This window comes from Triturus cristatus, chromosome 7 (assembly GCF_964204655.1).
Source record: "Triturus cristatus chromosome 7, aTriCri1.1, whole genome shotgun sequence".
NCBI classification, from domain to species: Eukaryota; Metazoa; Chordata; class Amphibia; order Caudata; family Salamandridae; genus Triturus; species Triturus cristatus.
In genome coordinates this window covers 145,247,257-145,271,843 of record NC_140590.1, presented here as the reverse complement: position 1 = coordinate 145,271,843, position 24,587 = coordinate 145,247,257, and the positions used below count along the sequence as shown (strand labels likewise).

General features: G+C 45.8%; 1 protein-coding gene across 5 annotated transcripts in view; it reads right to left on the bottom strand.

The window, feature by feature from the left end:
• Positions 1-2,413: 2,413 nt before the first annotated feature.
• The window catches only part of LOC146809062 (B-cell receptor CD22-like), a 426,891-nt gene continuing 404,717 nt past the window's right edge, over positions 2,414-24,587 (bottom strand). For 4 of the 5 annotated variants that reach the window (XM_085615866.1, XM_085615868.1, XM_085615867.1 and 1 more), the window contains one exon: positions 5,791-6,428. In XM_085615866.1, coding sequence (XP_085471992.1) covers positions 6,306-6,428 — 123 coding nt within the window. In that variant the 3' untranslated portion in view covers positions 5,791-6,305. Of the gene's footprint in view, positions 6,429-24,587 lie in introns of all 5 variants that reach the window. The other variant, XM_085615864.1, reaches the window with a different exon arrangement.

The window sequence follows — 24,587 nt, the reverse complement described above, 5'->3', positions numbered from 1 at the left end:
TCAGCTGCCCCCCCCCACTCTTTCCTTTTTCCCTTTCTTTCTGTCTAGCAGTTCTTCTCTTACTGAAAACCCTGACTTCGAGATTATTTTCTCCCCTGTGAAATGGATCCAAAAAATATTTTTTTTTTGCTAGAAATGTATTTTAATTCCAAAGTGCAGCATCTGGATTAAAAGGTTAAAAATATGACAAATAACGAAATAAAGTAAGACAGAGTGGTAGCAAACTGACCAGATTGATTTTATTCACACCCAAACACATTAGCGCCACTTTTACAGAGTTTGCCAGTGAAGTGCTTTTTTGTTTTCTTGTCTTTGTTTTCCCTGGGCTTGCAACTAGTGCACCAATCCTGGCGGTACTGCAAGGTGTGGATTGGAAAACAAAATGTGTACTGAGGCTCTGCGTCCAGGGATGTGGTCTTTTTACTATACTGCTAACGTTTTGTAAGGATATCAGCAATGGACATTGAAATGGGTCTACTCAGGGCAAAGCACTGACTGATTTCTGAATGATGAGTGTAAAAGCGTTAAGGTAACCATGGTGTTCCTGGTTACATTTCACATGGTTTGCTAAATTTTGCATTCCCAATGACTAATTGCTTTTTCCAGGATGTTGTTTCTTTTTTTTGTAGGCCGCATATTGCTCTTGTCTAGTGCGTCATTTAAATTGAGCCGCATCCAGGTGTTTATAACCGGCAGCAATTGGGTTGTAGTTGAAGGCAGTGTGAGTTTTTCTCAGTGGGGCAGTATGGTGTTCAGTGGGGGAGAGGATGTGGCACTATGGCCAGAGCTGCTGAATTTGGAACAGGGGAACCATGTTCAGCCTTAATAACCAGTCCATCAGACCACTCTCCTGAGAGAGCACAATCGCATGCTAGACCTTAGAAGGCTGCGCAAGACCTTAGAAGCCCTGGTTCCGTAGCACCAGCAGGTGGACCCTAGCAGTGGCAAGTGTAGGTTAACCTTCAAGGTTTGTTCACCACAATCCATACTGAAGTTCGCCTCAAGTCTTGCGGGCAGGCCTATGAAGCAGCACAGTCTAGAAGAACAGTGACTCTGTCACTGTGGTCACAGGACCCTTGAAGGGCCAGCTCTAGGGCAGTGCAACCGCTGTGACCGCGCCGGGTGCTAACTTTGGGTGGTGGCATTATGTTTGCAAGTATATTAAGGTTTTAAAAGCACTTGCTGCCTCCTTACTGGCCTCCAGCAATTTTCGGCAACAATAAAAATGTCATGATGACTGGTGTTTAATGTTCTTCCTAGCGAGAAATAATTTTGTCTAGTGGAAGTTTTGATTCATGGAAAGGTAGCTCAGAGGGTTAATGAGCCTGCTGCAAAGAACAGGTACCATGCAGATCACAAAGTGCACATAATGTAAATAGGTCAGTGGGCTAGTGCTTTTGTCAGAGAGATCCTTTTGTTACTTGCAGTTTATAAGTTAAAATCCTAACATAGAACAGTGAGCTATTAACTTTCATCTAAGAGCTGCATACAAACAGCAAGGTATAAATTAGAGCGTTATGTTTTTCCCCCAGTCTTTGATTATCCTAATGTTGCAAAAAGTGTTCTTTTGGTCAGAAATCAATTCGGATTATTGATGAGAACCCCCAACCATGGTATTACATTTTAAATTCTGAGATTATGTTTCTCCAGACCAATCACTATTAAACTATACGGCCTAGTAGTATGGTTGTCATGTGACTCCTATACCTTGTAGTCCTTAGTCTTATGTAACATTTTCTATACAGTGATTTACACACATATTGATTGTCTCTGAGTAATCTGTGTGATGTAAAGTGCTCTGACACCCTACACTGGTATGAGTGGCACTGTAAATCAAATTAAATGCATCTGAGAGAGAGTGTGGTTATGGAGACTTGAGGGGCAGTGTTAAAGGGTGGTAGTGAGGGAATCCATGGCAGAGGTGGTCATTGGGGGCAATAACAAACATTAATGCACAGGGCACCACCAGTGCTAAGGCCGGCCCTGCCCTTGAGGCCAGTCTGCCTCACCCATAGGTACCTCCATTGGCCTTGTTTCAGAAGTAGTAGCTGCAACTCACTAAGGATTGGCAATGCAGAATTTACACGCACACCAAACTAAGTTCGCAAACTTCACAATCTCTCTGCTTCCTTCACAAGCACTTTTAACATGTGCTGCTTGCTGTGGGGCCACTGGAATTATATATGCAGCAAAGGAGGACAAAATTATGCCGCAGTGTTGACTAAATGATACATTAAAAAAAAGGCTGCAGCGTAATGCAGCATATTTTCTGATATTTTATTATTTTGACATGTGTACACATGCTAACAGTCTTTGGAAAGATTTTGCCTCATTAGTACCAGTGTAACATACAAATGCAACAGTGAGAAAGGTGATCAGCCAACCTTTGCAATAAACCATCCACTCCGCAGCAAAACAAGTCACATTTTTTATTAACTTTTGATACGTTTGAGCTATAAACCGTTTATTATTTAAAATGGTCAGATCATGCAGCAGATCTTGCATTATGAGGCAAATATGGCAGAGCCATAATTATATAGAAAACATTTTGCAAACTAGGATATTTTGCCATTCATGTTTGAACTGCTGTTGTGGAAAACGGGATAACTGCTGATGACAAACTCCATGGCTCGGCGACAAATGGCTTGTGCTTCCACATTTTATCATATTTAGGACATTCTGTGATTAGAAGCATATACCACTTTGTGAATGTGTTTTAATGTCAATAACTCATTATAACCTTAAATAATCATGTGTATCCACTGTTTGATTAAACTTGGCAGTGAAATGCCAAACAAATACAAAACATTGGGATGTTTGCGCATTCTGGCCACACCTCTGACTCCGCCCACTTATTCAATCCTTAGGTTATTCCCGCCCTCTGATTCTCCACCCACAGTTCACCTACTTTTTTCCCCCCACTTCGACCACTGATCCAGAGACAATATTAATCACATGGATACATTTCACTTTTTTACGTCTCGCCATGCGCAACGTTTTGTTTAAGTGGTAAGCCCTGCCGTCCATTGCTTACCACTGGTTGACTTCATTGTGACTCTTATTTGCTTTCTTGTAATTCGTTTGTGTATGTGGGCTTTTCTTCCACCTCTTGCAATGTCCCTCTCCAGGAGCATGGCCCAAATCCTTGTGTCTTCCCACTGCTCGCGTAGTCGGGCACTACTTTTTTTTCTTTTTATCTAAGCACACCACTAGAGTGCATTCCTTTCCAGCAGTCTTTCTTGTGTCCTCATCCTCTGTGATGCTTCAGGCTTTTTTCAGAGAGGCGATTACTTTCTACTGAGCAACAGCATTTGCTGCAGAGCACTAATGTCATTTTACAACTGGTATAGTTTGAGTACTTGGCCAAAGCGCCCTATGATCCCCAAGGTGCCTCTTTAAGAGTCTTTTTTTTATTATGTAGAGAAGGACAGGAATCTGAATGTGATTCTTTCCAAAGAGGTGTGCATGCCATTGATTTCAACTGAGCAACGCATTTTAAGAGGAATTTGTAAAAGGGGCAGAGAGAGATTGTTCTGTAGTTAAAGCTAATTAAAAGTGACACTCCTTGATATCCGACAACAGCTTGTTATTTACTGAGAAAACAGTGCATTGGCAACCAACAATATTACCAAAGATCACCAATTATGCTGCTGGACCCCGTCAGAAAACATTTGAGTAGGTTTAATTTGGCCTACCACCACCACCTTGAACACCACCCTAACAGCCACCAAGACCCTAGCCACAAAAACCACCACAAAAGCCTAACCACCACCACCACCCCAACCACCACAACCACCACCCTAATCACCACCACCCTCACCACCACCCTACCCTAACCACCACCACCACCACCATAACCACCACTGCCAGGCCACCACCTCAACACCCTACCACCACCACCATAACCACCACTACAACCATCCCACCACCCCCACCATTCTAGCTACTGCCACCCTACCCACCACCCTCACCACCACCTCCAATCTACCACCACCACCCTAACACCCTAGCACCTCTCTAGCACCACTCTAACCAGCATCACCTTATCACCACCCTACCACTACCCTCACCACCAAACCATGCAACCACCACCACGCTACCACCACCATCACCCTACCGCCACCATCAACACCCTACTACCACTACCCTACCAGAACCTTACCACCACCACCACAACCACCAACACCACCTTGACCACCACCACTATGACCACCCTAACCAGTACCCTATCACCACTGTACCAGTGGCCAACCCACCACCCTACCCACAGTCAGCTTAATGACCATCACCACCCTAACCATCACCACCACCCTACCAACACCACCCTACCACCACCATTACCCCCTACTACCCACTACCACCACCCTAACCACCACCAGCTTACACCCTACCACTAGGTTGATGCAATTGACTATGTAATGAAAAATGTGCCGTAAAATTCACCATTTTGGTCTGTAGTTTTCCAAAATTTTCCTAACCCCCCTAGTAGCGGTCGGGCTCGCTCGCTGCGCAAGCTCGCTACGCGCCGGGCAGGGGCTGGTCTGGCAAAATTTGCCAGGGCTGCTTTCAGTTCCCAGTCCGGCCCTGTGTTGGGCGCCAGAATAAAGAGGTTCCCTTTTATCGAACACCAATGTACACAGGGAGAAAGCAGCTCAAGGTTTTACTTTAGTGAAGTGCACTGATGAAATCTAAAAAAAGGCACTAAGAATCCATGTCTCATAAAAAGCATTGGGGCACATTATAAAGAACGGCGTTAAAATTATTGCCGCTTTAGCGGCAGGAATCTGCCGCTAAAGCGGAGATAATGGGCTTGATAATATGCCCTTGAGAATTCCAATAGAAGCCCATGTTCTGGTGTAAACATGAGCTTTTATTGGAATTCACAAGGGCATATTAGCAAGCCCATTATCGCCGCTTTAGCGGCAGTTTCCTGCCGCTAAAGCGGCGATAATTTTAACACCGTGCTTGATAATATGCCCCTTTGTATTTTTTCCGAACTGTACTTTGATACAACTTTGAAATAGGAGAGGCTTGCGTAGAACATTTGCAGTTGTTTAAAAGGAAAGAAATATCAGAGGGATTATGTAATGGATTATACAAACGTTCAAAATTAACATTTTTAAGTAAGTAAGGTTGTCAAATAACAAGGATATGGGCCACTTTTTAAGGCTTGAAAAATAACATCCCGGCGATGTAACATGGTTGACTTTGCTGGTTCAGCGCAGAGGAGAACATCTTCTTCTATGGACCTGCTGTGTGTAAAGCGAATTTATTTAAGGGGATCTTTCTCTGAGTATTTTACTTTCAGAGAGTACAGCTGTGAACAGTGAGCAAGATTCGCCTCTTTCTGTCTTAAGAGAAAGCTCTAACTCAGATAAACATCAAGTTAAATGAATATAGGTTAAATGAATTTAGTTCACATGTTGCAAGCACACAAAAACAGGCGTTTGGGTCGGTGGTGAGCCAGCGGAACCCATCATGACAGGGAAGCATGTTTCATTTACAATAGTGCACTGTACATGGACTGTCGGATACGCTCAGACAATTCAGCAACATTTCACAGCAATATGAAATTCACAATGTGATGGAGCAATGAAAAGAAACAGAACAAGAACATTCAACTCAAAGACGTTTCTCAACGCTGACCATTATAGCTAGGGCATGATTTGCACTAAACGCCATTAAAGACAGACCTAAAATAGGGCTTAACACCTTTAAACAAGTCTAAATTGCATAAAATGTAGCTATTGGTATGCGTTCTGCAGGAAAGCTGTTTGAAGAGTCAGAAACTTTGTTACAGTACCAGGAACTTTATTCATCTGCTGGACGGTGCACTTTGGTGAGCCCACCAGACAACGGGACCTCAGGTTAGAATCCAAAACATCAAAATGTGTGTGCCAAATGAAAAATATTGCTTGTCTGAGATGTGACTTCCTTGCTTGATTCTCTAGCATTGCACAGGTTTAAAAAAGCATCTCTATCCGTACTTGTAATGAGACTAAAGGCTCAGGAGATGGCTCGCTTCAGGGCTACGTTGCCCAGGACTTGCATGGTTACGAGGGTGGGCGTAGGGATTGAAATTATGGCTCGTGGGGCGAGAGCATGAGAATTACAGTTAAGATTCTTGATAACCTTTCTACGAGGATTATGATCGAATCAAGGGACACTCGTGTTGCCCTGGGGTTTATGAAGAATCAATCAGGAGAAAAGAAAAGGTAACACATCTCAGAATCACTCAAGTGAGATCAGATTCAGAACACAGATTTCAGCACTTCCAAAAACATCCACTGAGCCAACAGTGACAGTCAGTCATCTGCGCATGTTTCTTCACGTCTGTCACTCCTTCGAATTTCTTCATATTCGGATGCAGTCTGGGTAGTGTCAAGGGCCGCATAGACATTGTCCACATTTTCATAGAGAGTCTGTCCCTGCAAAACAAAGCATGCCTTAAGCACTTTGACTTTTATTGACAAACCCCAGGCCTTACTCAGGCTATTTTGTGCACCTAAACACAAAGGGGCAGATTTACAAGCCCCTTGCGCCACTTTTGCGTCACTTTTCCCATGTTAAATGTGACGCAAAAGTGGCGCAAGGGGCTTGTAAATCTGCCCCAAAATGATTAGAAGAATTATTTTAAATGACCTTGTCAGTAAATGAGCAAAATAGCCAGATTCACAATATAAACGCAGATATTGACAACATCAGTGGTGCAAGTGTGCCTGCAGTGACGTGAGGCAGCTTTTGTAGCTCCAGCGTGAGCCCAGGGGTGTGCTCTGTTCGTGTTATCCCTGTGTTTTGAAAATGACACTAATTAAATAAGTAACATAAGCAGTCATTTTAGGGAGATTTGTGGTTGATTTATGTACTTATCTCAAAGAGAATTAGGGTTTTTATCATGCTATGAAATAATTAGGATGATTGGATTCAGCTCTCTGAAGGGCAGGGGGTTTTGTCGCCAACTTATGCATCTGAAGTTGCTCTACCTGTGAGCTAAATCAATCAAATTCATGACTCTATAACCATTTAGAAGACTGCTGGGGAGGAGGGTGGCAGAAACCAATAACATGCCACTGTACTCTGGTTGGGCTGTGAGTCTGAAAACTTTGGGGCATATGTACAAGTCCCTATCGCCACCACAACATCACTTTTACGGACGTTGTGGTGGCGATAGGGGCAGCGCCTTAAGTACAAGACAGCGTTAAGCCACTTAACGTGGCTTAACGCTGCCTTGTACATAGGGCACTCTTTCACACTATAGTTAGCGTGACAGGAGCGTGCAGTGGGTGTTGTGTAGGGCGTTCCACCGCAACACCCATTGTATTTGATGCTGTCCCCTATGTAGAAGGGTGGCGTACATCGGAGACAGCGCTAACATTAAGACCTGGAAAACCCTGGTCTTAAGTTGACGAAACGAGGAGAAATGCATTATTTCTCCTTGTTTATGCTTTTTCCATGGAAAAAGCAAAATGCCATGGTTTGTTTATGTACAGGAACGTGTCCATAAATAAACCTTTAAAAAAGTCAATTTTGTCACTTTCATGTGTGCTACATGAAGCAGCACACATGAAAGTGACAGAATTGCATTTTAGGATTGTTTATGTGCAGGAAAGGACACCATCCTACACATAATCAATCCTCCCGTGCATGCAGATACCCTTGCACTCTGGTGCACGGGTGCCTGCATTGGCGCTAAGTTGCTAAACTTAGCGCCATCACTTGGAAAATGCAAGGCTGCACCACATTCTTGTAAATATAGTGCAGCCTTGCGTTTCAGAAGTGGCAGAACCTGTTGTTAGCCTCCTTGGCTCTGCCACTTACTTGTACATACCCCCTTTTTTTTCTAAATTCTGCCAAAAAATACAAATTATGTTCAGAAGGTGAGGATTTTAGGACAGATATTTAAAGACGCGGTCTATTAAATGATACATTAAAATACAGGAATTGCTGTTGAAATAGAGTTAGTGGACATGTCATTTGGGAGACTAGATAGCGGGTAACATAATATTAAGATTCTCTAAATGTCATCCCGATAAGATTGTACATTAAAACACTGCAGTATAATAGTTTGGTAGGGTAATATGTATGTTACAGAGATCTATGTGTAACCTGCCTGTTACATGTTGAACTTTGGATAGGAATGAACCGGCCTTAACGTTTTATGAAGGCATTCAGTAAAAAGGCACCACAAAGTACATGTGAGAATTTATGCAGGGTCAGACCCAATCATCAGTCATGCCTAGGTCTACTTTTCACTCCATTGATCTTGCATGAACTAGTACGGTTATTGTAGGAAATTAGGTATCTGGTCAAGCAGCAACCACAATTCTTGTCAGGATGAAACACAAGTAAACCCCACATTAACCTGTGCCCACCCCTCTGGTAGCTTGACACAAAGCAGTCAAGCTTAACTTAGATGGAATATGTAAAGTATTTATGCAGCCCACAAATAGTAATAAAGTAAAACACAAGAAAATACCACACCAATTTAGAAAAATCGAGTAAAATGTAAAAAATAATTTGACACCAAAACAACAGAAATCCAATTAGTGGAACCGGGGATATGCAATTTTAAGGATTTTATTAAGTATAGTGCCGAAAAGCACAAAGCGCAATTCACGGTTATCTGGTTGTGAGAGACCGGGTGAATGTCACAAGTTCAGGTAGATTGCAATAGAGCACAGATTGGATACAGGAACCAGGTTAGTCCCAGTTAACCCCTTCAGTGCCCGCCCCTTTCCCCGCCCAGTGCCGGCCGTTGTATTAGCGGGCGGGGTTTATGACGAGCTGGTCTCGTCATGGGCACAGCGCCACCGCGGCCCATGACGAGACCAGCTCGTCATGGGCATTGAAGAGGTTAAAGAGTTACATTCTAAAATCTATAGCAAAGTGTTCTATTTGTGGTGGATGGGGCCACCAGGAGCGGGGATGGTGTCGTGGATGGCCATTGCTATGGCACGAAGAGCAGGCAGGGTGTTGCGGTCAGTCGTCGCTGTAGTACAAAGATCCGGTCGGGCAGCTCGTATGGTCATTGCTGGAGACTTGCATTGGCATTCACTGCAAGCTGTTGATGCTGATGCACGAAGTGCAGCTGTCGTGTTACTTGACGTCGCAGGTGGTTGCTGTAGCACACAGAGACGGATTCGTCGGAGCTTCACATTGACAGTCTGCAAGGATGGCAAGATCTTGGCATGAACAGCCTGTTTGAGAACTTCAGGATTTCTCCATTTTTTGGATGGGAAGCTCAACTGATGCCACACCAACGGTTCAGGATCTGAGGGACACCTTGCCCCTCCTACATTTACTACTGACTAGTAAACGTACATTTGTGAGGATCCCCCATCGAAATAATAAGAGAGATGGAGGTGGAAATTTTCTACTAAGAGGCTCGTGAATTGCATTTTGTTGTAGGTTAATAGTATTATTACAGAATACTTTACGTACTACAATGCAGTTCGTGAATCAGGCCCGTAAAACCAAGTTGTGTAAGATAGTGTACTGGGCAAGGATGCTAAAGTAGCATATTTTAATTTGGCTAGCTGTTCTTAGAGATCCTGAGTTGTGAGTGGAGTAAAAGCAAATTAATCCTGCTTGCACTTATGTTCAAACTAGCTTCAAGAATATTATTTTCAGTTTCATGTCTGAGCTGTTGAATTTTGTTTATGAAATAATTATTAAGAATGTTCCTCAGGTCTTGTTATGAGAGGACTTGGACATAGTTCTGGAGTCATCTGAGAATTTTCATTGATCTGAAAACCCGCTTTATAGGGACTATGAGATGTAGTAATTGTTTTAGACTAGAACGTTTGTTTGGCTGATATTAATTTGGTTTCATATTCCATCATAGGGATCGCTGCTAAGGGTTATACTAGAGCAATAACAATTGATTGCACGCTTTTATTTCTGTAATACTTATAAAACTGAGGGAACGCCAATAAAATGCCAAGCAGGAATGATGCAGCTTTTCATCCTTTTCAGGTCACTTAATCAATGACACTGGTGTTTGTAATACAACAGTGGTTGTTGTTATCTCTTAACACTTTTTGTTGTGAGTGGTTTGTTTGACTAATTCATTATATTCTATTAACTCCAGGTGCAGCCGGTACAGGTAAGAGGGATGGGGTGGGCGGGGAAAGGGAGGAAGTCGATGGGATAGGGAAAATAAATTGAATAAATAAATACAAACACTTACCTTGCGCTCGCGGTATTGCAGAGTCAGTGATGCGGCGAGCTCCAGGTAAGTGGTTTTAATTATTGGGAGGACTCTCTGAGTGCTTTGAAGTCCTGCACTGGGGGTACATTTGGTGTCCCTGTGCATAGTTCGGCTCAGACCGGTTCAGGGGCTTCCAACCCCTGCTCTGGCGCGAAACGGGAGAAAGGAAATGGGTGTAGCCACCCCTCTTTCCAAACCCTCCCATAGGTGGGTCCCCAAAGCTAGTCCAACCCCTTCCTTAGGTATAAGTAAGAAACCAGAACTTTAGATATCCCTGGATGAAACTCTGAAGCTGAATCCTGGAACTTTGACGCTCTACTAAAGACTAGAGGACTGAAAAAATCTCCCTTGGGGTCAAGGAGTGACTCCCCTGCTTGGCAGGCACCAACAAAGCAATTTGCCTGTCTGCATTTCTGAAGCTCCCGCCGGACTCCGAAGTATTTGCAGCCCAGGAAGAGGATTTCCAGACATCACAGAGTTCGACCCGAGTCTCCAGCAAAGCTGAGACCTGCAGCCCTCGTGAGTAGTGTGGAACCAGAATTCCTGGTCACTGGGCACTTTTGCAAGTGCATTGACTTCTCGACGTCACCTGAAGTCATGCTTAGGGTTACTTGTAGCGCTCACCTCGAGCTGAGAATCCTCCAAAGATTGTTGGTGTAGTCACCCCGAGTGACCAGTGGGCCACCATTTTGTGTTTCCTCTTGAGGTCCCTTCGCGGTCCCTGGTCCATCGACTGGTGGGTCCCTGTGAAGGTAACTTTGATTTTCCTTGGGCTTTCCTGGTTGCTCTAGATGTGCCCTGACTCCCAACCATGTGGTGAGTCCCCCAGCCTTTGCTGGTCTGCACCGAAGCATCTTTCTCCTTTCTTCATGCATTGCTGTTGCCAAGGCTTGTTGTGTCCAATCCAGGCACTGACGCTGCAACACTCAACATCCTTTATAGGACAGCTCAAATCCAGCTCCTGGTTGTCCTCGACGCCTCCTGGTCCTCGTGGCTGAAGAGTCAAGCTTCACCTTCTTTACCTGAAGCACCCGACATCGTGGGCATCCACCTATCGTCTTCCTGGTCACTGGCAAGTGACCCAGACTATGACCCCTCTGCTTTCAGGTTCTTCTCATCTTCGATCCAGGCTTAGATCTCTTCGGACACTTTGCATCTTCCCGGCAGCAGCACTTCTTTGCCAGCTTCCATTGAAATCGACGACACGACCCAACACCATTTGACACCTATGCACCCGGCTTCCGTGGATGAGGTAACACGAGTACTCTGGTGCTCCCGGTGGGTGTTGACCCTAGAACTTTCTAAGTCCCAAAGGATATGGTCCTGACTCACTTCTATGTGTCCCTAAGCTTTAAAAATCTAAGCGCGACTTTCCCCATAGAAGCTAACGGAAGCTTGCGGTTGTGTTCTCACACTGCACACGGCCCCTGTGGGTCCCCTGTGTCACTACCCTGGGTGGTTCCTTGGGGTCCCAGTGATTCTACAGGCTCTAGGTCTTGTGTCTAGTTAAGTCTTGGTTCTTATACCACTATTTTAGTATATGGTTTGGCTAGCCCCTAGGGCCTGACGTGTATTTGTACTTATTACTGTCATATTTGAAGTGTAACTCATGTGTTTTGACCTCTAGCCTCATAAAGAGACTAGGAGGGTTTGTTTAGAAATAAATACATATATTTAATATATATACCTGGTGTGGTTGTCTTTCATTTAGCCATTCAAGAGATTATAGACTGGTAAAACAAGCTGCTTTACATTCCTTCCAGACTTAGCCTGAAGGCTGCTCTCCGTAGCTACCACTAGGATAGCTTTCGATAAAGGTTGTCTTTAACCTATAACCAATAAGGGGTTATTTGGACTGGCACAGGGTGCCCACTATAACTAGTGGACAGCATATACCAGGCCAACTTCTCACATTGGTGTGCAGCGTGTTGGATTCCGGCTTGCTATTGTTTTACCAGATAATCCCAATTGAGTGACTAACTGAAAACCAATAAAGGTACCTTAGGTACATATAATACAAGCTTTAGAATACATTACGTTTTACTGAACTTAGAGTTGTGTGTTAAGGGCTTAGCACACCCTTTCTACAACTCAAGAAAGTTTAGTAGGCCACACTAGAGTAGGTAGTGCAATACACCACACCTCACTAGTAATGTCTTTAAGGCCAGGAACCAGTGGTCCCTGCCAGAATGCAATGGGCTTCTAGTTTCCAGGTATGATAACCTCCCATTCATAGAACTGAGAGCATTATGCACAGCTAGGAAACTGAAGACAGGCAAAAGTCCAACCACCCAGCATCTCATAGAGGTACTCAGGCTGGATGATCTCAAAAGACCTATAGGGTCTGAAGGGGTAGGCAGAGTGGGTGGGACAGCACATGAGGAAGGGCCTAGGGATGAAATTCCCCAAGACCTGACCTCTAATGCTGACCAGGAAGATGACAATGATCTTGACCCAGAAAATCCAGCTCCCCTGGAAGATGAGGGGGAAGGATACACTGGCTCACTTTTTGTCACTCCTGGAAGAGTTGGTGGTGGGCCTAGAAGGCCTAGATCTCCCTCAGTGGAGTCTAACGATTCTGGTTCATCTATAGGGACCTCTATTTCCTCTCATAGGAGGGAAACCTCTCAGGAGAGGAGGGAGAGACTGCTTAAGTATGAGGAAGCTCAGCTTGAAATCAGAAGGAAGCAGGTAGCCATAGATATGGAGGCCCTAGAGCTCTACAGAGCTAAAGGAAAGTTGGGACTAGAGTCCCATGGTGGCAGCAACATCCCTAGAGATAGGGAGAGGTCTCATGGCCATAGAACCCTGGATAAGTGTGTCCTTCCCTACCAGAGTGGGGATGACATCCACAAATGGATAACTGCACTGGAAAGGGCCTGTAAAGTTCAAAGGGTCCCCCAGGAGCAGTGGGCAGCAATCTTATGGCTCTCCTTTGCAGACAAAGGTAGAGATAAACTTCTCACTGTTGAAGAGGAGGAGGCAGATGATTATAACAGTCTGAAAAGTGCATTGATTGAAGGGTTTGGCCTAACCACTGAGCAATACAGGATAAAGTTCAGAGATACCCAAAAGGCACAGAATCAAGACTGGGTAGCCTTTGTAGATTGTGCTACTAAGGCTCTGGAGGGTTGGTTACTTGGCAGCAAAGTGCATGAATTCCAAGGATTGTACAATTTGATTATGAGAGAGCAGATCCTTAATAAATGTCAAAATCAGCTGTTGCACCAGTACCTGGTGGACTCAGATCTGGCCTCTCCCCAATAATTTGGAAAGAAGGCAGACAAGTGGGCCAGAACCAGGGTGAGGCAGAAGGTACAAAACCAAGGTGGTGAACCAAAGAAGCAAGATCCTAAAAACTCTGACAAGATGGGGATTCACAGTCTAACAAGGGAAAAGGCCAAATGAAACCATGGTGCAAAATCTGTAAGCAGAGGTCTCACTGGACAAGTGATAGCACCAAGTCCAAAGACTCAACTCAAGCCACGATTGCCCCTAAGGCAACTGTTCCCCCTAGTACAGCTACAATTGGTGGTGGTAATGTTCAGAATAAGGGTGTAGTAGGGTTAACCCTGCGTTCTGAGATGGACTCTGGCCTAGTCAGAGTTCCAACTCAGGCTGTCCTGATCTGTGATGGGGGCATGGATATGTCCCCCTTTGTGAGTCCCAGTAATTTGGGCAAATACAGACAGTAGCCTTTAATAAATGGAAAAGAGGCTTTGGCATTCAGGGACACAGGAGCCAGTGTCACAATGGTGAAAAAGATCTTGTGGATCCTGGTCAGATTATACTTGGTGAAATGTACCAAGTGACCAATGCTACTAATGTCAGAACAGACCATTCTCTGGAAGTTGTTAACTTCTCCTGGGGATGGATAACTGGCCTTAAGAAGGTTGTGGTAAGTGCAGACCTACCAGTTGAATGCTTGCTTGACAATGATCTAGAAACTTCAGCTTGGGCTGAAGTGGAGCTCAGGATACATGCAGAAATGTTAGGAATCCCTGCTCATGTCTTTGCTGTGACTAGGTCACAGGCCAAAATGTCTAATACTAGACAGGCCCTGGATTCTGGAAGAATGGACCAGGTGCCTCCCAAGAGGAAGAGCAGTAGGGTTAAGGCAGTGCCTGCCCCTTTGACTCAGAATGAAGGTCAGTCTCCTCAGGGGGATGATCTTGAGCCTGAAGAAGGAATTGTCCCAGAGGAGCTTGAACCTTACCAGGTTAAGGTCTTGGGGGCAGGAGGCCCTTCCAGGGAAGATCTGAGCCAGAAACAGAAAACCTGCCCCTCTCTTGATCCCCTCAGAAAGCAAGCTGCTGATGAGGCTGCTGGGAATGATAGTGGCACCCATAGAGTTTATTGGGATGATGGACTCCTTTACTCAGAGTGTAGAGACCCCAAAGATGGTGCTTCCAGGAGGTTGGTTATACCTCTGAAATGTAGGGGCTTCCTATTGACACTAGCCCATGATATTCCATTAGCAGGACACCTGGGCCAGAACAAGACTTGGGACAGAATTGTCCCTCACTTTCACTGGCCACACGTCTGAAGACACTAAGGAGTTTTGTCGCTCCTGTGTGACCTGCCAAGCCAGTGGCAAGGCATGTGGAACCACAAAGGCCCCCCTGATACCACTACCTGTGGTGGGGGTTCCGATTGAGAGGGTTGGGATTGGCGTTGTTCGTCCCATGGATCCTCAGACAGCATCTTGGCACAGATTTATACTGGTGGTGGTGGACCATGCCACCAGGTACCCAGAAGTCGATCCCCTCAGGACCACTACAGCTCCTGTGGTGGCAAGAGCTCTCTTGGGTGTATTCTCAAGAGTAGGCTTTCCTATGGAGGTAGTATCTCACAGAGAAGCAAACTTTATGTCAAGTTACTTAACTGCAAAGTGGAAGGAGTGTGGAGTGAATTACAAATTCACCACACCCTATCACCCACAATGCAATGGTTTAGTAGAGAGATTCAACAAAACATTAAAGGGCATGATTAAAGGTCTCCCAGAGAAGCTTAGGCGGAGATGGGACATCCTTTTGCCCTGCCTTTTGTTTGCCTACAGGGAGGTGCTAATAAAGGGGGTTGGTTACAGCCCTTTTGAACTTTTGCTTGGCCATCCTGCTAGGGGTCCTTTGTGTCTGGTGAAGGAGGGATGGGAGTTACCTCTCAAACCCCCTATACAGGACATAGTAGACTATGTACTTGGTCTCCGCTCCAGGATGGCTGAGTATATGAAAAAGGCAACTAAAAACCTTGCGGCTAGCCAGGAATTACAAAAGGCCTGGTATGACCAAAAGGCTGTACTGACTGTTTATCAGCCAGGACAGAAAGTGTGGGTGTTGGAGCCTGTGGCCCCAGCAGCCCTCTAGAACAAATGGAGTGGCCCCCATACAATTGTTGAACAGAAAGGGGAGGTCACCTACTTGGTAGACCATGGAACCCCTAGGAGTCCCCACAGGGTACTTCATGCCAACAGATTTAAACCATATGTTGACAGGGCTGACATAGGCTTGCTCATGGCCACTGATGAAGGACAGGAGGAAGAGAGTGACCCACTCCCTGACCTGCTTTCTCAGAACCCTGATGATGGATCAGTAGAAAGTGTAGCCTTGGCAGGCAGCCTCACTGTCCAGCAACAAACTGACTGAAGAAAACTTCTCAGCCCGTACAGACATATGTTTTCTCTGACTCCAACCAGTAATGCAAAAAAGAACTTCAAGCATAGTACTCTAAAACAACACCCGGAAACACTCATTGTAGATAACTACCACACAGCGACCAACGACAACACGAAAACTAACTTCATTTTCTACACAAATCGCCCGGCTAAATGGAAAACCACCTTCTCTCTTCACCTTCAAGTCGCCAAGTCAGTAATCATCCCGTATGGTGAAAAAATCTCCACTACAATCTTCCCGACCTTCAAAGGGGATCTCACCATCTCCATCTATAGAACCAGAACCATTCTCATACAGGCCACCGACCCGCACCTCACCACCTTTGACCGCCACTTCCCCACACTTCTTTCCTCGTTAACTCAACTGAGCCGTTAAACCATATCTCCCCAACCCACCATTACCCTTACTAATAATGTGGAACTGATCCAATCTCCCTGACCTGAAGAACCTCTCTTCAACTCATGGACATCCACCATCACTCACTATAATCACACTACCCCTATCATTACTCTCCGCCGCCAAACACCCACAACTATTACATCTACTGAGCACACCATGAACAACAAACTCACAATTGACAAACACCACAAGACCGATCTAGATCTTGACAGCTCGGACTCTAACCTCTGCCCTCCCGTGACCGAAATCCCCACAGGCACTCTCCGCTCGACCCCTGATAATCTGAACCCTCCCTCACAAACTATCTCTTCCTCCAACACAGACCTTTTTCTTTCAACCCTTACTTCCCCCATGTCCAACGTCATCTCCAATCCAGTGGTTACTCTTTCCCTACTACGAATGCACACTACCCCTCCGATGTCCCACATCCACAGACACAACCGGTCTCCACCGATTACCTCACTGACAACCCCCGTGACATCTCCATGGCCAACGTCATCAACAATCCTATAAACTCGTTCCCTTCTGCTGTCGCACACCCACATACACAATCTGCCTCCACCGCTAATCTCATTGACATTCCCCAGAACTCTGACTTCTTACCTAGAATTTCTCTCCCTCCTCACTTGGACAGTAGACCCTCTACTCCTCCTTTGAACTCCTTGAATGGGAGCATTACTAATCCGGCTCCCCGCGTCCAACCTCTCCCCTCTCCTAATCCCACTGATTACGTCAAATCCCCGACCCCTATTCACTCTCCCTCCAAAGACCCAAGTCATTCTCGGCCCCTGCCTAAAACCTTAAACTTTTTCAGCTCAATAGCACAGCAACTGAACAGAATGGAGCTGAAAATTAACTCCCTTGCTGCTGATTTCCTTTACTTACAACAAGATCTTCTCAACAAGACTAAGCTGCCGTGCTCCCTCTCCCCAGGTAGATTTCCTCCACCCCACTCAATACCGCTCCCTTGGCCCCACAGTGTACCCCTCGTCCCTCCAGTCCGTTAGCGAGTCAGGCACTCCGGACCAACCGGGATCGTCAACCCTTTTCGATACCGAAACCTGATGAGAACAACAACTCTTACCTCGCTTTGAGCCAGAAGTCAGCCCCTTCCCCATCCCTGTTATTATCAGCACTAACAGAATCCCTAAAAATGTCGACTCGCCTAGACCTCCTGCTCAATACTCCTCTATCCACCTTACTCCCCCCATCATCGAGGCTCCCCATCCTCTCTCTTGCATGCCCCTCAACTGTAGATCAACAGTACAACATGCCACAGACATTGCTGAAGCTCTACTCGCTGAAAAAATTGACATCGCTTTCCTCACTGAATCCTGGCTCAATGTCCACTCCACCCCCATTCTTGACATTCTCACCCCTCCAGGGTACACCATCATCCGACAAGACAGACCGATCAAAACGGGGGAGGACTAGCCATCATCCACAAGGCAGGAATACAGATTACCAAACTTAAATCTGCAGAATACCTATCGTTTGAATACCTGGGTGTCGAACTCACTGCCAAGGGCACCTCACCCATCAAATTCCACACCATCTACCATCCTCCTGGAGAGCGTACCCTTTTCCCCGAAGAACTAACAGACCTAATATCACGGTTCTCCATGACAGACACTAAAGACGTGTTCCTGGGTGACCTCAATATCCACTGAAACAACTGATATTGCAGAAGACTCCACTGCCGAGAACCTATCCAACTTACTTGAAATATATAACCTCAAACAACTCTGCAATAAACCAACTCACATCAAAGGTGCAACAGTGGATGCGATCATTACCAACAATGATCTGGTCTCTCTGAGAGCGATTTCTCCCATTGACTGGTCCGACCACCACCTCATTCTGTTCAAGATTGATGCACTTGTCTTCCACCAACCTATTTGTGATGACAAACCTAAACACTGGACCAGAAATATCAAAGCAATCCCTTTATCCAAACTTGAATCCAGGATTCATGCCCATCTTCAACTCCAACCCTCATCATCGATGGCCGATGACCTCACTACACACTTTAACTCAAAAATGACAGATGTTCCAGACCAAGTAGCTCCTCTTAAAACCAAACAATTGAGGCAAACCAAATCTAAACCCTGGTTTAACGTGGATCTGAATGAGGAAAAGCGTCAACTCAGACAAATGGAAAGGTCTTGGAGATTAAACCCCTCGACCTTACACCGAGCGCAACTTAGATCTGCTCGGCAAGCATACAAAAAACACATTTTCAGTGAAAAGGCGTCTTTCTTCCACAGCCAACTAGATCTGGCGAAAAACAGACCGAGAGAACTCTTCAACATTGTCAAAAGCCAAACTAACTGCACTCCCTCTCAGGAAATCAAAGCCACCAATGAGCGTTGTGAAGAAATTGCCACCTTCTTCACTAATAAAGTCTCAAAAATTGATCAATCCTTCATCCAAACCGCTAACCCTCCTTCCCTCTTAACCTGCCCCACTCTAACCACCCCTGATTATTCAAAAAGAGGTCTTACCAAGGACAATCAGGTCTGCCTCCAGCTAAAAAACAATGCGCATTGGTCCGACTTTGAGCTAATGGGGGAAAATGAGGTTTTCAGTATAAATTCTAACCTAAAACCTTCCTCCCACACTATGGACCCCATCCCATCCACAATCATAAAAGAAATTAACCACACCATTTCCCCTTTCTGGACAAAAATCATCAACACCTCTCTCACCTCAGGCTGTGTCCCAGACTTCCTTCAACTTGGACAAATCTCACCCATTCTCAAAAAACCAGGGGCCGACCCTAATGATCTCAACAACCTCAGACCTATCTCCAACCTCCCATTCCTTGCAAAAACATTGGAGAAATGCGTTCTCCACCAACTCAACAAACACATTGATGAGTTCAACCTCCTCGACACCTTTCAATCAGGATTCAGGAAAGGCTGTAGCACGGAAACAGCAATGCTCAACGTCTCTGACGATATTCACAAGGCTTTAGATGAAGGTGATGCCTGCCTACTCATCCTTATTGACCTATCTACGGTATTTGACACAATAAATCATTCAGCGCTTCTGGAGACCTTCTCGAAGCGCTCCGGCATCAATGGCACAGTACTAAAATGGTTCACCTCCTTCTTTCAACACCGCTCGCAACAAATTAAAATCAACTCTTGTCTCTCGAAGCCAACAAAAGTCACACATGGGGTCCCGCAAGGCACGATCCTCTCCCCGACCCTCTTCAATCTTTTCATGGAGCCCCTCACAATCATCTTGAAAAAAGCTGGAGTGAATTACCACCTTTACGCTGATGACACCCAAATCTATTTCAAAATCAAGTTTCCCAGCGACATCCAACACCTCAATGCCACTCTAACCGAGATCCAAACTTGGTTCAACGCTAACCACTTAAAACTCAACAGATAAAACAGAAATAATCCTATTCTCTCCAAAAAGCAACCATCATCCAATCCAAGAGTGGCTCAAGAATCTGGTCGCCCTAAACTACCCCATCGTCCTATCCGACTCAGTTAAGTCTCTAGGCATCACCCTTGACAAGAACTTATCTATGGAGGCCCACATCAAAAACTCTGCAAAAAGTGCCCTTTTCTCTCTAAAACACCTTAAAAAATTGAAACCCTTTCTTCCCCCTGATGACCTCAAGACAGTAGTCCAATCCCTAGTTCTCTCTAAAATAGACTACAGGAACGCCATCCTAACAGGGACTCCAAAAGCTCACCTAGCCCCTCTAAGGGCAGTGTTGAACATGGCCGCTCGACTCGTATCTGGAGTAAAAAGATTTGATCACATCACTCCAGCTCTCAACTCCCTCAACTGGCTTCCCAGGGAGGTGTATTTACAAACTGGCCTGCATCACACACAAAACCCTTCACTCTCCAGCCCCTAACTACCTGAACAACAAACTGGTAAGAGCAGGTCAATCCAGAACGCTGAGAAGCTCCAACTCACTTCTTCTTATTCCTCCGAAACTGAAATAGAAAACCACAATATACCGATCGTTCTCTGGCAACACTCCCAGGATGTGGAACGCTCTCCCTAGAGTCCTCAGATGCAAACCCTCCTCCTCCTGTTTCAAAAGGGACCTGAAAATCCATCTCCTTCACTAATACTTTCCTGACCAACGTCAACTAACCTAGACTTCAATATCCGAGTTTACTCCTCTCTCTTGACATTCAAGGATAGTTGGTGACTGGACTGTGTTAACCACCTTATCTTCCATGCTGTATTTTTTTTATCCCTGGTTTTGCTTCCTCACTGCCTGCCTACTATGTAATGCAATTTCTGTCTGTTTTTCTTTACAGTATGTATGTAAAGCGCTCTGATGCCTACGGGTCAAGCTAGCGCTATATAAAACTTTTAAAATAAAAAAATAAAAGACCACCTGGTGCACTCATGAAGTGGACACTGGGGACAGTCTGCCTCTGAAGAATACGATCTACAGGCAACCTGATAATGTCAGGGACTGTATAAGGACAGAAGTCCAAAAGATGTTGGATTTGGGAGTCATTAAACCCTCAGATAGCTCTTGGGCTTGTCCAGTAGTCCTGGTACCTAAACCTCACATCAAAGATGGCAAAAGAGAGCTGAGGTTTTGTGTGGACTACAGGGGTCTCAATGCAGTCACTAGGACTGATGCCCAGCCCATCCCATCCCAAGGGCAGATGAGCTAATAGATACTTTGGCCTCAGCCAAGTTTCTAAGCACATTTGACTTGACAGCTGGCTACTGGCAGATCAGACTAGCTGATGATGCAAAACCAAAGAGAGCATTTTCTACCCCTTGTGGGCACTATCAATTTGTGGTAATGCCCTTTGGTTTGAAGAATGCACCTACCACTTTCCAAAGGCTGGTGAATCAAGTCCGTACAGGCCTGGAAGAATATAGAGCAGCATATCTAGATGATATTGCTGTCTTTAACTCCACCTGCTAGAATCACCTGGTCCCCCTGAGGAATGTTTTGGAGGCCCTGCAAAAAGCAGGCCAAAATATCAAGACTACTAAGTGCCAGATAGGGCAGAGTCAGGTTGTGTACCTGTGCCACCTTGTAGGTGGAGGCCAGGTTCAACCATTGCAGAACAAAATCCAGACCATAATGGACTGGGTTGCTCCAACTACCCAGACTCAGGTGAGAGCCTTTTTAGGCCTTACTGGGTACTATAGAAGATTTGTCAAGGGGTATGGATCAATAGTGACACCCCTTAAAGACTTAACCTCTAAGAAAATGCCCAAAAAGGTTCAGTGGACAGGTAGCTGTCAAAAGGCTTTGATGATCTGAAGCAGGCCATGTGCACTGCTCCCATTCTGCAAAGTCCTGACTACTCCAAAAAGTTCATTGTCTGTCACAGTTTAATGATGAAGGTCAGGATCAACCAGTAGCTTTCATAAGCAGAAGGTTGACGCCCAGAGAGAAACGTTGGTCAGCCATTGAGAGGAAGGCCTTTGCTGTGGTTTGGGCTCTGAAGAAGTTGAGGCCATACTTGTTTGGTACTCACTTCATTGTTCAGACAGACCACAAGCCCCTCTTATGGCTAAAACAGATGAAGGGTGAAGACCCCAAACTTCTCAGGTGGTGCATTTCCCTACAGGGGATGGACTATATAGAGGAACATAGACCTGGGAGTAACCATGCCAATGCAGATGGACTCTCCAGATATTTCCACTTAGAACATGAAGACTCAACTGGTCAAGGCTAGTTTAATGTCCCTGTATTTGGGGGGGTTGTGTAAGAGAGTAGGATCTGCCTCTCATGGTAACCCCCACGTTTTGCTGGTGTTTCACAGTTTTTTGACTTTAGTCTGGCTGGGACCCTGCTATTCAGGGCCCCAGCCTAGCTGCTTCCTCTCTAAATTGATTCCCTGTACACAGTTTGGATCCTGAGGTACCCTTGTGAGTCCCTAGTATATGGTATACTATGTACCCAGGGCATAGGTACCCCAGAGGCCTACCAGGGGCTGAAGCATGTATTGTGCCACCCCTGGACAGTCACCTAATATGACACCACAGGTCTGGTACAGCAGCCTAGGTAACGCTTACTGAGGTATAGGTTCACTATACCTCACCTATCACTGCACATACAAACCTATCAGTCACTCCTATGGCAGGCCTTAACAATCCTGAAGGCGGAGTGCTTGGTTATATGTGAGAGGGAGCCCCGGCATGAGCTGAGCCCCTCTGCAGCCTTTGGAATCTCTTCTCTGGGGTTGTCAGTGGTGCAGCCTGACCATATACTCTTAAGGGCATTATAACCAAACGGTAAATGCTAACTTTGGACTGGCTGCACAGAAACATGTGGTGTTTGGTGTAAAAACACCTTGGAATCATACCCCCACACCAGTAACTGGTGTGGGAGTATGATCCCACCCTTCTAGAGGGAGAGACATGGGAGTACTGGTATACCCGGTAGAAACTTAATAGAGCCCTGGCATCACAAAATGGATGCTGCAGGCAAAGACACAAGTATGGCCTCCTGCTGTTGACCGAAACTCCAGCAGGGGAGGCCTGGACAATTGGTTTCCTGTCACAGGGAGGTGTGACCACCTCCCAGACAGGCTGATGTGTATTGGGGCTGGGTGGGAGCACTGTCTGAGTGCTTTGAAGTCCCGCACTTGGGGCACATTTGGTGTCTCTGTGCATAGTCCAAATCGGACCGGTTCAGGGGCTTCCGGTCCCTGCTCTGCTGCAAAACTGGACAAAGGAAGTGGGTGTAGCCTCTCCTCTTTCCAACCCCTCCCATAGGTGGGTCCCCAGAGCTAGTCCAACCCCTTCCTTAGGTATAAGTAAGGAACCTCTGTAACCAGAACTTTAGATATCCCTGGATGAAACTCTGAAGCTGAATCCTGGTACTTTGATGCTCTACTAAAGACTAGAGGACTGAAGAAATCTCCCTTGGGGTCAAGGAGTGACTACCCTGCTTGGCAGGCACCAACAAAGCAATTTGTCAGTCTGCATTTCTGAAGCTCCCACCGGACTCTGAAGTATTTGCAGCCCAGGAAGAGGATTTCCAGACATCTCAGAGGACGACCCGAGTCCCCAGTAAAGCTGAGACCCGCAGCCCTCGTGAGTAGTGTGGAACCGGAACTCATGGTCACTGGGCACTTTTGCAAGTGCATTGACTTCTCGACGTCTCTTGAAGTCATGCTTGGGGTTACTTTTAGCCCTCACCTCGAGCAGAGAATCCTCTGAAGATTGTTGGCCTAGTCACCCCGAGTGACCCATGGGCCACCATTTTGTGTTTCCTCTTGAGGTCCCTTCATGATCCCTGGTCCATCGACGGGTGGGTCCCTGTGAAGGTATCTTTGATTTTCCTTGGGCTTTCCTGGTTGCTCCAGATGTGCCCTGACTCCCAACAAAGTGGTGAGTCCCTCAGACCTTGCTGGTCTGCACCGAAGCATCTTTCTCCTTTCTGCATGCGTTGCTGTTGCCAAGGCTTGTTGTGTCCAATCCGGGCACCAATGCTGCAGCACTCGACAACCTCTGTGGGACAGCTCAAATCCAGCTCCTGGTTGTCCTTGACGCCTCCTGGTCCTCGTGGCTGAAGAGTCAAGCCTCACCTTCTTCACCTGAAAGACCCGACATCGGTGGGCATCCGCCTATCATCTTCCTGGTCACTGGCAAATCACACAGACTCTGTCCCTTCTGCTTTCAGGTTCTTCTCATCTTCGATCCAGGCTTGGATCTCTTCAGACACTTCGCATCTTCCCGGCAGCAGCACTTCTTTGCCAGCTCCGATTGAAATCGACGACACGACCTAACACCATTTGACACCTATGCACCCGTTTTTTCCCTGGGTGAGGTAACACGAGTACTCCGGTGCTCCCGTGGGTGTTGACCCTAGAAATTCCCCATAGAAGCTAACGGCACTCGCGGCTGTGTTCTCATACTGCACACGTCCCCCATGGGTCTCCTGTGTCACTACCTTGGGTGGTTCCTTGGGGTCCTAGCGCTTCTACAGGCTCTAGGCCTTGTGTCTAGTTAAGTCAGGGTTCTTATACCACTATTTTAGTATATGATTTGGCTCGCCCCAGGGCCTGACATGTATTTGTGCTTATTACTGTCATATTTGAAGTGTTACTTATGTGTTTTGACCTCTAGCCTCATAAAGAGACTAGGAGGGTGTGTTCAGAAATACATACATATATTTTATATATATACCTGGTGTGGTTGTCTTTCATTTAGCCATTCAAGAGATTATAAACTGATAAAACAAGCTGCTTTACATTCCTTCAAGACTTAGCCTAAAGGCTGCTCTCCATAGCTACCACTAGGATAGATTTCAGTAAAGGTTGTCTTTGACCTATAACCAATAA